This window comes from Castanea sativa, chromosome 2 (genome assembly GCF_040712315.1).
Source record: "Castanea sativa cultivar Marrone di Chiusa Pesio chromosome 2, ASM4071231v1".
In the NCBI taxonomy this organism is placed as follows: domain Eukaryota; kingdom Viridiplantae; phylum Streptophyta; class Magnoliopsida; order Fagales; family Fagaceae; genus Castanea; species Castanea sativa.
The window spans coordinates 7,850,983-7,862,860 of record NC_134014.1 but is presented as its reverse complement, the minus strand read 5'-3'; the positions used below and the strand labels follow the sequence as shown (position 1 = coordinate 7,862,860).

General features: G+C 36.5%; 1 protein-coding gene across 1 annotated transcript in view; it reads left to right on the top strand.

Annotated features, from left to right (window-relative positions):
- The first annotated feature begins 399 nt into the window (after positions 1-399).
- Positions 400-11,878, top strand: part of LOC142624480 (uncharacterized) — a 29,399-nt gene continuing 17,920 nt past the window's right edge. The window contains exons 1-13 of the mRNA XM_075798053.1: positions 400-595; positions 1,272-1,386; positions 1,623-1,684; positions 3,055-3,170; positions 3,273-4,067; positions 4,395-4,546; positions 8,169-8,335; positions 8,436-8,500; positions 8,562-9,290; positions 9,371-9,546; positions 11,101-11,198; positions 11,282-11,467; positions 11,615-11,795. Of these exons, the coding sequence (XP_075654168.1) occupies positions 1,282-1,386; positions 1,623-1,684; positions 3,055-3,170; positions 3,273-4,067; positions 4,395-4,546; positions 8,169-8,335; positions 8,436-8,500; positions 8,562-9,290; positions 9,371-9,546; positions 11,101-11,198; positions 11,282-11,467; positions 11,615-11,795 (2,832 nt within the window). The 5' untranslated portion in view covers positions 400-595; positions 1,272-1,281. The remainder of the gene's footprint in view (positions 596-1,271; positions 1,387-1,622; positions 1,685-3,054; positions 3,171-3,272; positions 4,068-4,394; positions 4,547-8,168; positions 8,336-8,435; positions 8,501-8,561; positions 9,291-9,370; positions 9,547-11,100; positions 11,199-11,281; positions 11,468-11,614; positions 11,796-11,878) is intronic.

The window sequence follows — 11,878 nt, the reverse complement described above, 5'->3', positions numbered from 1 at the left end:
GGTCCTGATAAAAAACAAACTGGTACCAGCCAACCGGCCCAAAACCCACATGTTTGTTTAGGAGTTTTTACCTCCACACTTATCTTTATACCAAAAAAAAAAAAATCTCAAACTATATAAAAGATACATGAGATGAGCTCTGGTCTCTTATTATTATTCACAAAAAAAAAGTCTACACATTAATTTTTGTAAAATTTAAGGGAAAAAAAAATCAAGCATCATGTTTTTTTCTCTAAAGTGGGAGCTAAACATAATATATAAATTATTATAAAAAATTAATTTCAAATTCAATTTTTTAAAACACAAAAAAAAAAAAAAAAATCAGCTTACTAATAAAGCAGACTCTCGCTAAAATGGCGTTAACAAGCAAATATACTCGCACGTGCGAGTCCTTGAACCGTGTTTTGGGTTCGGTCAGTCGCACACACTCTGATCCAACAAAAGAAAGCCAGTCCCATTTCTTATAGCAAGGGTTTTTGTAATTTGGGTAAGCATTAGCAAAGTTCACTACTCTCTCTCTCTATGCATCTGATCTGCTCGTCCTAGCTTTTTCCGGCGCCGTTTCCGGCGAATTCAGGATCGGTTCTCCCATCAGGTAACCATTCGCGATCTTCTTCACTATCGTACCTTCTTAGGTTCCGTTTGTTTCCCCTCAAAACATTTTCCCGGAAACCTTTTTCCCTAAGAAAGTAAATTCCCTAGTATTTCTCGCGTTACTAACCTGAATATGCGGCGTTTAGTTTTGGTAATGGTTGTATACATCGTAGATTTCTTCTGTGTGTATGTATGTGAATGTATATTTTAGGGTTCAGAGAGTGAGGAATCATAGATTACTGATGAATTTTAAGATTGATTAGAAAGTGAATGAAACTATATGTATAATTGATAGCTTATTCTCAGTTTAGAAAATAAATTTATTAAAAAGAAGAAGGGAAAGTATAGGCCTCTTCGGCCAACTCAATTGGTGCATTTGGTGTGTGGATTGTTCAGTTAAGGTTAACTTTATTGCTTGTTTTGTTTGGATTCAGTATTTTATAACCTTTTCTGATTTTCATCACTTCAATTAATGTCTTTCTATTTCTATTTTACTTCAACTCTCAATTGTTTATGCACAATATGTATCTATATTGTTTTATCTTTTGAGTGTTACTTATAATAATATAGGGCATTCTATGTATACGAAGGAGGTTGCTTTGAATTTCATGTTATAATCCAGCCAGGTGAGAGTTTGACTTTAAATTGCTGATGGGTTTATTTCTATTGCATTGTAGTTCGAATGAGATGGGGACTTCACAGAATGTTGAGTTGGAGGCAGCTAAATTTTTGCAGAAACTCATTCAAGATTCTAAAGATGAGCCTGCAAAATTGGCTACAAAACTTTACGTTGTGCGTATAGTTTTCTCTTAAATAATAGTTCTTAATTGCTTTTGTTACTTTTGCTTTGTATTTCTATAGTTGTGCCAATGAGCTCTAGTTAAATTGGCACTTCATCCCTCCTCAAGGATGAGGTGGAGGGTAAGTTGTTGGTTCAAGACCCATTGGGTGTGTATAACTTACCAATAAGAAAATATTAATGCCATTTTTGGAGATGTATTTTTATTTATTATCTTTGAGCCTTTCAGATTTTGCAACACATGAAATCGAGTGGGAAGGAGCATTCAATGCCATATCAAGTAATATCAAGGTAAGCAGTTTCCATTCATTAACATTTTTCAGGTATTTTCTCTTACATTAGATATGCACTAGTGAGGAAGAGTGATTTTGATTCAAGTTGAGGCTGCAAAGAAAGGTAGAGGAAGATCTAAAATAACGTTACTAGAGGTAGTAAAGAACATGTTAATGAAGGAGGTGACAAAGAGTATGTTTTAGATAGGATAGAATGGCAAAGAAGAATATGTGACTAACCCTGATTAGTCTATTGAGGTTCCATTGTTGACCCCAAGTTTTGAGACTTGGGTTTTATTGTTGTTGTTATTGCTGTCTTCTTGTACATCTGACAATCATCTAGGTTGATATTTTTTTTTTAAAGATAGCCCATCAAACTATTTTGTTTTGTTTTTTTTCTGGGGAAAATTATTTTTTTGGTGCCAATAGCCTTGTAACTCAATTGAGACTCATTGTGTTTCCAATGGAGACATCCAGGGTTCAAATTCCCCCTTCCCCATTGTGACTATCGAATTTATCCCCCAAAAAAAAAAAAAAACTATTTTGATATGTGTGAGAGTTGTTGACTGCTGCTGTTCTTCTTATCCTCTATAAAGTTGGTGAATTTACTAATTCTTCCTTATTCAAAAGTAAACTGAATTATTTAATGTTGATTGAGTTTATTACGGATCGATGCTCCTTGCATACTTTACTTTTATATGGTATGTAAAAGGTTGATTGGCCTGATCAGTGATGCTGCAGTGTAATGTCATTTTGACTATCCATATCCTCCCATTATGATTTTGGACACTGGTATGTGTCTGGTGGAAACTGAGATCTATTCAGGATTTAGATTGATTAAATAACTTTGTGAGGTTCGGATGATGGCAATTTATTCAGGTCAGCTATTTTTCTAAATGCAACTGAGTCTGTTTCTACTGCTTTACTGTAAAAGACATTCTGCTGTATTGGATAATGAGTGTAAGCAGAACAATGCATGGAGCAGGGTAATATTTCCCATACAAACATATTAGATTTACTGTATGGTTAGATGATTTCTTTAGTCTGGGGGGATGATACGCGATAATCAACTTTAAGTAGCAACATGATGGCAGCACATATTGGGCTTTCTAACATAGAACCTGCAAACTTTTGTTTGTGATACATATGCATATGAATGTACATGTGTGTTTGTGTGTGTGTATATTCTAAATTTGTCACTGGCTTAGTTGTTCTTAGCGCTTAACGTGTTTTTTTATTGCTAATGTGGTAGTCGCTCTTTACTTTGTTCTGCTTCTTTGTGGTAGCAGGTGGACACTGTAACTTGTTAACCGAAGTGCTTGATTTCTATTGGTTGACTCTTCAACGTGGTTCATTTGGTTTCTTCTAACTTAATTTCCTTTTTGCTAGGGCAATGGAGACTGTTATCAATCAACATGGTCTTGACATTGAAGCCTTGAGGTTATCACGCCTTCCTTTGAGTGGTGGTAATCAAATAGGCGATTCTGCAACTGCTCAGTTTGCAGGTACATTGCTCTCAGTTAAACTGGAATTCATATTGAAAATTTCTTGTGTTGGAGTGTGTCATTTCAGATTAATCTATAAGATATGGGAATAATTTTATGCAGGTTCTTCACAGGCGGGTGGGGTTGCAAATGATTCAAAAGTAGGCTTGGCTGAAAATGAGGTCTCAAAAGTTGATCCATTTGCTTCAAACAGGCCACCTGTTGGCCCAAGCAGTGCTGGACACGATTATTATCAAGGATCTTTAGCTCATAGGAGCAGTCAGTCATTTGATCATGAAAGTCCATCTAGTTTGGACTCTAGGTCTGCCAACTCACAATCACAAGAAAGGCAGCAAAAGGATGGTAAAAAAGCCACCACAAAGAGGAAGAGGGGAGAGACTTCCTTACCTATGGAACAGCATATTGACAATACTCAGCAACTTGATACTCGGAATGCTGTAGTTAATCCAAGAAAGGGGAAGATGAACAAGGTTGAACCACACGCAAGTCTTTCAATTAAAGGGGGTGAGCGTACTAACTTCAATATGGTTCCAAGTAGTGGCCAGATGGAACACTTTGCATCTTTGTCTGGTAGCATGAGACCAATGCTTAGAGTCAAGCAAGAGGGTCAGCATACAATTGAAAGGCAGTTGGACTCATCAAACATTAGCAATTCGATGCTACGGGCCCCAAATCCAAAATTCCCTGAAGAAGTGGAAGTTTCCTCTGCTCATAATGCTTCAGCACAACAGCAAGGGGGTTCCCTACCTTCTCATGACATCAGGGGTGTATGGAATCAAAATAAAACAGGATTACCATTTGAAAAATCTCAAATTCCCAGGTTTCCTTCTAATGTTCCTGGTAATATGATGTCAGAGATTCCAACACAGCAGTCAACAACTCCATCTCTTGGATCAAGTAAGGACATGGAAGATGTTTCAGCATTGAAGTTGTGGATTTGAAAATTATAAACCTAATTTTTATGGGCTTGAAAATCTGTAAATGTTTCCACTTTAACCAGGATCAGTCTCATCAGAGTTGGCATAACAAACTATGGACTTTAAACTATTTGAACTAAAGAATCTGTTTCTGATGAGATTTATTAATTTTGGGAGGCACATCAGTATTGGTCCTAATTAGATTGTGTAAAAAATTCTTTATCCTGGGGTAATATCTTTTCTTTTGATTATTTCCTGGGTCTGAGTTATGATTTTCTCATATGGGGTACTGCTGGAAAATTTTCAGGTGCTTTTGGAAAGGTTCACAGTGGGATGCCTGTTGCTTCTAGTTCTTATCCGGTAGTAGAACCCGGATTCTCAAGCCCAATGCAATTCAGTGGTTCTTTGGAGCATGAAGGAGGGTCAAATATGTTAGCTGATGCCAACAAGGTTGTTCAGGTACTTACATTCTATTCATTATTTTGGCTTCCACTCTTGGATAAATTAAATGTGTGCTTATGCTCCTCAATCAGTCCTCTTGCATTCTGTTGTGTGTTTCCCCCCCTTCATATTTAATAGTAGACGTTCTTTTCGTGCTTAATCTTCTTGTAGACTGTGGTTACATCCTGTGTAGATGGTTTAATCTTTGAGTTTTATTAATAAAGCTTTTTACTTATATAAAAAAATGCTAATAAATTACTAATTGTCTTAAAAGCTTAAGCTGAACTTAATCACTCAACTACAATTCTAACACTCTCCCTTGCATGTGGGTCTAAACTCCCCCTTAGAGAGTGGGGCCCAACATGGTGGATTTTTTACATTTTAAATGGGAGGAAAAGTGAAGACACGGATTGAACTTTGGATCTCTTGCTTTGATACCATGATAAATTACTGATTGTCTCAAAAGCTTAAGTGGTTAGGAACTAGTGATTAAATTTAATTGCTTAACTACAGTTCTAACATTACAGTAGACGAATTTGCTACTTTAACTTTCTTCCCTGGATTTATGTGCCTTAATTGCAGTTTCTTTGCTTAAAGACTGCAGCTAATAGTTTCTAAATATCAACTTAATCCATTCTGAGATTAGTTCCTATCAAAATTTTACTAGGTCACTCTGAATTGAGGTTTCCTCCTTGAGAGTTTAATGGTTTGCTGGATGCTTTGTTTTGGATTGGAACTAATACTTTTACAGCTCTTCATTTTATGGGAGTAATTGCCCCCTAGCTGGCCTGAATAAAAAAGTGGATTAAAATGCTACCAATCATGATATGGTCACTATGATTTTAGGTGGCTGATAGTTGTAAAACATTCAATTGGTTTGAATTGAATTACTGCATATATGGATTCATTGATTTTGTATATTAAATTTAGTAAACATTTCAATGAGAATACTAGGAAAGATGACTATAAAAGCTTCTTTAACTCTAAGGTGATCTCGCCTTTTTTGTTCCATGTGTTTTGGGTTGTCCCCCCTTGGCATCTGTCTGAAAAGGAGAAGGAAAAAGGAGACTTGTAAAAAAAGTTGACTCATGAGCAGTTTTGATTTTGAGTGAATTATTTTAATCTTCCTGAGATTTTCTGAAGCATGTTTCATTTGTTGGGTTTTTATAACAATTTCTATCGCCTAAATTCAGAAATTTCTGATGGTCGATGATTGTATGGCTATATTGTAGTGTATTGAATGTTGTCTATGAAAATGGTTGGTTACATTGTTAAAATATTTTCTTTCCCCTGTGAGTTTACTATTTCAATGTACACATTTTATGGATCTGTGATTGGATTTCCTGTTTTTGTAGATACATTTTCTCTTGTTACATCTTTCTAAATAGTGTTATATCTTGTTAGATGGATAGAAACACTCTTCATTAATTTATTTTTCCCATTTTTTGGTTATGTATTCCCATTTACACTTACATGAAGCAAGTAATTGGAAGTACATATTGGCTGTCTTGTTAAATTTCAAGTGTTTCAGCTGGTTTTACAGTTTCGGACTGGTACTGATTCTTATCCCATTTCTGAAACTTTTTGAACTTCAAAGGTTTTTTTGGGTACATTGGTATACCCATATTGTGAAATGGGATGATATGAATCTATTTCTTCATGTACCAATGCTGAAATATTTTGCTTCAGTAAGCAAACTGAAATGGTTTTGCCTAAATGGTATCTATAACTTTGGTTAGAAACATCACCTTTTGGTATTATTGTAAGTTGAACATTTTGTTTCCTTTTTTTGTTTCCTAGTATTAATTTCTTGGGGATAAGAAATTACATAGAAAGAAAGAATGAGGTGAAAGATACTCCCTCTATCCTAAAATGTGTCCTACTTTCAATTTTTGGATGTCCGAAAATAAGGCCTTGTTCGGTTGCTGAGTGATAGGTAACTCATCACTCATCACTCATCACTCATTTCTCATAACTTAAAAATCCCCAAAACACTCCCACCCTTGTTTGGCAACTAAACCCACTTCTGTTTTTTGCCTAAAAACTCACCTTTTTGTGGGACCCATTCATCACCAACGTGTCTCATATTACCGTGTCTGACCCTTCCTTTTCCATAACCTATCCAACCTTCTCTCCGTGAGCTGAGAGAGAAGAAAAAAAAGGAAAAGAAAAAGAAAACATTTTCACACAGATTGTGACATCATTTTAGAGCAAAGCACTATAAATGACTCTTCCTTGTCCTCTCTGCTTCTTCTGCTTCCTTCTTCTTAACTCAGTTCCATCTCTCTAGCTTAATTTTCAATTTCTCACCTTCAATTCTGATCATTTATATATATATATATATAGGCACTGACAAATCTCGATCTTTCAGCTGGACTTGAATTTCAAGTTTGAATCTTTTGGTCTTTTTTGCCAACTGGGTCGGTCTGTTTTTGTGTTTAGAATTGTGGGTTCGATCTGGTTTTTCGATTGGATTGTTGGCTTTTTTTTCTCCGATTAAAGTTTTGGGTTTTGTTGTATTGAAATGGTCTATTTCCATAGCTCAATCTCGGTCTGCAAGTCCGTTGACCAACAAACCACCACAGCTGTCTGACAGCTATGGTTAAAGAGAAGCTTCAGAGTTGAGAGGTGAGCTTGCTTTAGTGCTCTGATGAGAGAGTGAAGAGGGTTGGTTGAGATGAGAAGCATGTGACCGTTTGGAGGAGTGTGCGAACTGAGCAGGTGATGTGATAACACACTGCCGTGGGGCCCACACGGGTTCAAGTATTTACCACTTTGCCATGTAAACTCAGTTTTGGTGTTTTGAAAACAAGTTTTTGGCTTCACTCAGTTTTGTAACTCTTAACTCAAAAAAGTGGGAAATGAGTTAAGGAAATTGGGAGAGGAAATCTTGCCAAACAGAATTTGCTTGTGTGGGGCCCACCAGTTTTGAGTAATGAGTTATCAAAACTGAGATATGAGTGATGAAAACAGGGGTGTCCAAACACCACCTAAATGTCTACTTTCAAAAATTCAAAAGCATTTTTATCTTCATCTTCCCATGTTAATCTTACCTATTAAGAAAACAACCAAGACACTTATTGAAAGCCGTGCCAACCTTTAGAAATTTTGATAATGGCATTGCACTTATTCTACAATGCCAGTGAGCTGTAGCTCAAATGGCACTTCTACCTTCCTTAATAGTGGCATGTAGGGTAAGGTTGTGAGTTCAAAACCCACTAGATGCTTGTGGAACTCACCAATAAAGAAAAGCATTGCACTTATTGTTCACTATTAAATTTCATGCTGTTTCAGACGAAGCTTCATTTTGGGATGGATGGTGTTGGAAAAAAAAAATTCTGGATGGGAAGCTTTCATGCAAAAAGTACTAGTTTCTAAAATATGATTACTATTTATGTCTTCTTATTCAATTATGTTAGTGCAAACATGTCAAACTAGATGTTTTTTTTATGCGAGTTTTATGTATGTTGATTTCTTCTTATGCCATCTCCTTTCATTATAGTTGGTTTTTGTGCTGTGTGCCTTTTGATTTAGATCATGTTTGAAGTTTGTTCTGCATGTTGCGTCATCTCTAATTCTGCTATTTAAAGCTTTGTGTGTATATCAACTGGCCAGCATAACATGTTGTTTTTGTCAATAGAGTGGAAGGCAAAATAGTGTTACAGAAATGAGTATGCCTAGGAGCATGGCTCCCAGAGATACAGGAAAAGCTCCACTTCCCCAGGCTCCAATGGCTTCTAGCTTGCCTTTCAAGGAGCAACAGTTGAAACAGCTTAGAGCTCAGTGCCTTGTCTTTTTAGCTTTCAGGTTGGTAGCACTTCTTTAGCATCTGCAGTCATTTTTTGGTGCCGCAAAGTTTCTAATCTTTGTTCAAGTCAGGTTATGAGTGGTGGTTTTCTATGTGCAGAAATGGTTTGTTGCCAAAGAAACTGCATCTTGAAATTGCACTTGGAAACATCTTTCCTAAAGAAGGTAACCAATAATTAATAATTTTTATTCTTTGGTCTTCATGCATTAACTTGGAACTAATCAGGTAGCAATATAGATGGACATCGCAAAGAGCTTATTGATCCTAAAGGGAAAGCACAGTCTTCTAATGAGCAAAGTAACGACCAGGATGTTATGATGCCCTTCGGAAGACTGAACACTGCTAGGGACACAGATATAATCTCTCCAGTTGTTTCATCTACTGGAAAGCTCCAGGAGGCTGACACCTTTCCAAAGGATGCTGAGAGCCCAAAAATGGAGGAAAAAAATGGCCCAACTTCTGATCTTCCCGTAATTGCAGATGAAAGGAAACATATTCTGGCTGGAAGAAAACCTGAGGCTGAGAGACAGACTCAGGAGATAACTTCACAGCAGCCCAATTCTTCAAATACAAGGGGTAATCCTGTGGAAGATATGGAAAATGGCCACCTGCAAGTTGGGAGGTCTAACCAAGTATCTTCTGCAATGGGCATAAATAAGCAGATGAACCCGGAGATAATTAGCTGGACTGGAATTGGAAATCATAATGAGGTTTCTAGGGGTCCCCTACTAGGCTCTTCTCTTCCACATGAGTTGGTGGCAGAAAGAAGAGATAGTAATCCTAGTCAGTTTCAAAATATCGGTAATAGTTTTGGTTTGGGGAAACAACATGCAGATAGTCACCCTTCTTTTTCATTAAAAGAGCATTGGAAGCCTATTTCAGGAGTTGAAAATGATCATCAGACAGTAATTCCAATGAGGGATGGTAGTATGATGTCAAAACATGCATCTCAAGGTAAGAACCATGCCTCTAATCCAGACTACAAACCACTTGTTGTGGATGGCATGCTTAAAGTGGCATCTTGTTTATCACAGATCAAGAAGAGGAAAATAAGTCAGTATCTACTGATTTGCCACCTTCTCCAAAGTGCACCATGTCAGAGAAATGGATTATGGATCAGCAGAAAAAGAAAAATTTAGTTGAGCAAAGTTGGAAACTAAAACAGCAAAAGGCAAACCAAAGGATTTCTGCTTGTTATACCAAGTTAAAGGTTTGTTACAGAACTTAATACTTCAGTGCTCGACATATTACGGCGTTGTATCATTTACCAATACACTGCCAAATGTGTTCATCTGATGGATATTATGGTTTTTAATTATCCTATTTATTTATGTTTTCTTGAGGATGTGGGGTTGGGGACTAAAAGTTGCTGCTCTAGTGTTAGGAATTTTTGTTTTTGTTTGTTTGTTTTTGGATTGGTAAGTTTAACATGCAACTGGTGGTCCTAGAACTATGACCTCACCATCCAGCTTGCACTTACTAGGGAAGAAGGTGCCATCTGTGATAGAGCTTGTTGGCTTGCTCTGTATCAGAACTTTGTTATTTTTTATTTATTTATTTTTGGTTTGTTTGTTTGTTTGTTTTTGGTGTTGTTTTGTCATTCATATTGGATCATGGGTGATAGCACAGAGAAGGGAACTGACCATTGTCTATTCAAAATGGAGGTGATAAGATATTCTACAAGTAATCCCCCTTACATTTGGAATCTAGTTTTGTTGTGTTTGATGTGGTGTATTTGGAGGGAACGCAATCGGCAGACGTTTGAGGATTTGGATAGATCCGATGACCAACTGCTTGCTCTCTTTTTTGGTTACCTTTTTGATTGTGCGAGGGTTTGGGGACTCACATCTAGTGACTCTCTTCCTTTATTCCTTTATCTCTCTTCTTCTTTGTAATTAGTACATTTTTATGTTTTTGATCTTCCATCTTTTTTGTACTTTTGATATGCTGGTGCTATTTTGCGTTTAGCAGTTTTTTGAATATACATCTTTCTTACCTATCAAAAAAAGAAGTAATCCCTCTTGAATACAGCCCCTGTTTAGTGTCAAACTTCTGTTTGGTATTTTAAAAGGGTTTCCAACTTTTAGAAGACAGTGGATATATACACTTTTTAAAATTGAATGATGCTGATTTATTGGTTAAATTGATCCCTATGGATAAGAGGTTCACTGAGGAAGGAACATTATAGAAACTCATGAAATGATGATTCTTTCTTGGTTACTTCTGAAAAGATGCCTCTGTTTTCCCCCCCGGTCTTCGAAATAATATTTAAGTTGATATTATAATTGTCATTATTGTTGCAAACATGGGATCTGTTGAGGATCTAAAATTTACCAATTGGGGTTCATACTGTTAGTTTTGGGCTTCCTTTATCTCAGTGTGAGCAGCCTTTTTGAAGTGATGGGTTTCAGGCTTGTAGGCAATGTTTGATGCAATGTTACCTTTGGAATTACCTGATTAATTGAGCGTTTGCTGAAGAAGGATTAACCTTTTCTGAAGAATTGGCATGCTTGACCTTGGTCTACCTTTTAAATGAGATTTGTATATGATTAGCTGCTTGTAGGAAAGGGAAGGGGCTGAGGGTTGCAATGTGAATTTTTCAAATGATGAAAATCTTCATCCAAGGGGCTTCCATGATATTGTCTTAATTCACATATTGCACAATACACATATAAGCAGGATGCATTGGAAAATGCTTTGTTTGTAGGTCTGTTTCTGTAAAGACCTATGATGTTGCATGTGTCATGTGTTACTTATGATGCAGGAAAATGTGAGCTCATCTGAAGATATATCTGCAAAAACCAAAAGTGTCATAGAATTGAAGAAACTTCAACTACTGGATCTACAACGGCGCCTCAGAAGGCAATGGATATTCCTTATTTTACTTCAAATTTTTAGTTATGCTCTTTTTCATTTTGACACTAAATTTCTTTTGTTTTGTGCAGTGATTTTTTGAGTGATTTCTTTAAACCAATTACAACTGAAATGGATCGCTTGAAATCATACAAGAAACATAAACATGGCAGGAGGATAAAACAAATTGAGAAGTTTGAGCAGAAAATGAAGGAAGAGCGACAGAAGAGAATTCGTGAGAGGCAGAAGGAGTTCTTCAGTGAGATAGAAGTTCACAAGTACGTATTTTCTCTATCCAGTTCAGACCGTTAAGTATTCTCATTTTATCTTTCAATGTATTTTTTTTTTCACGTGTTTCTCAGTAGTGATTTACTTTTGAGCACAATGATTACGTTTGTTGACTTACTTGATAACCTGAACTTTAGGGAAAGGCTGGATGATGCGTTCAAAACTAAGAGGGAACGCTGGAAGGGTTTTAATAAGTATGTGAAAGAGTTCCACAAAAGGAAGGAACGTATTCATCGAGAAAAGATTGACAGAATCCAGCGTGAGAAGATTAATCTATTAAAGATCAATGACGTGGAGGGATATCTGCGAATGGTGCAGGTCTGATTTGTCTTACTAGATTTTTTACTGTTATAACAGTGGTATGGTTCTCTCATTCTTCTTGCGTAACATTTGATAATTGT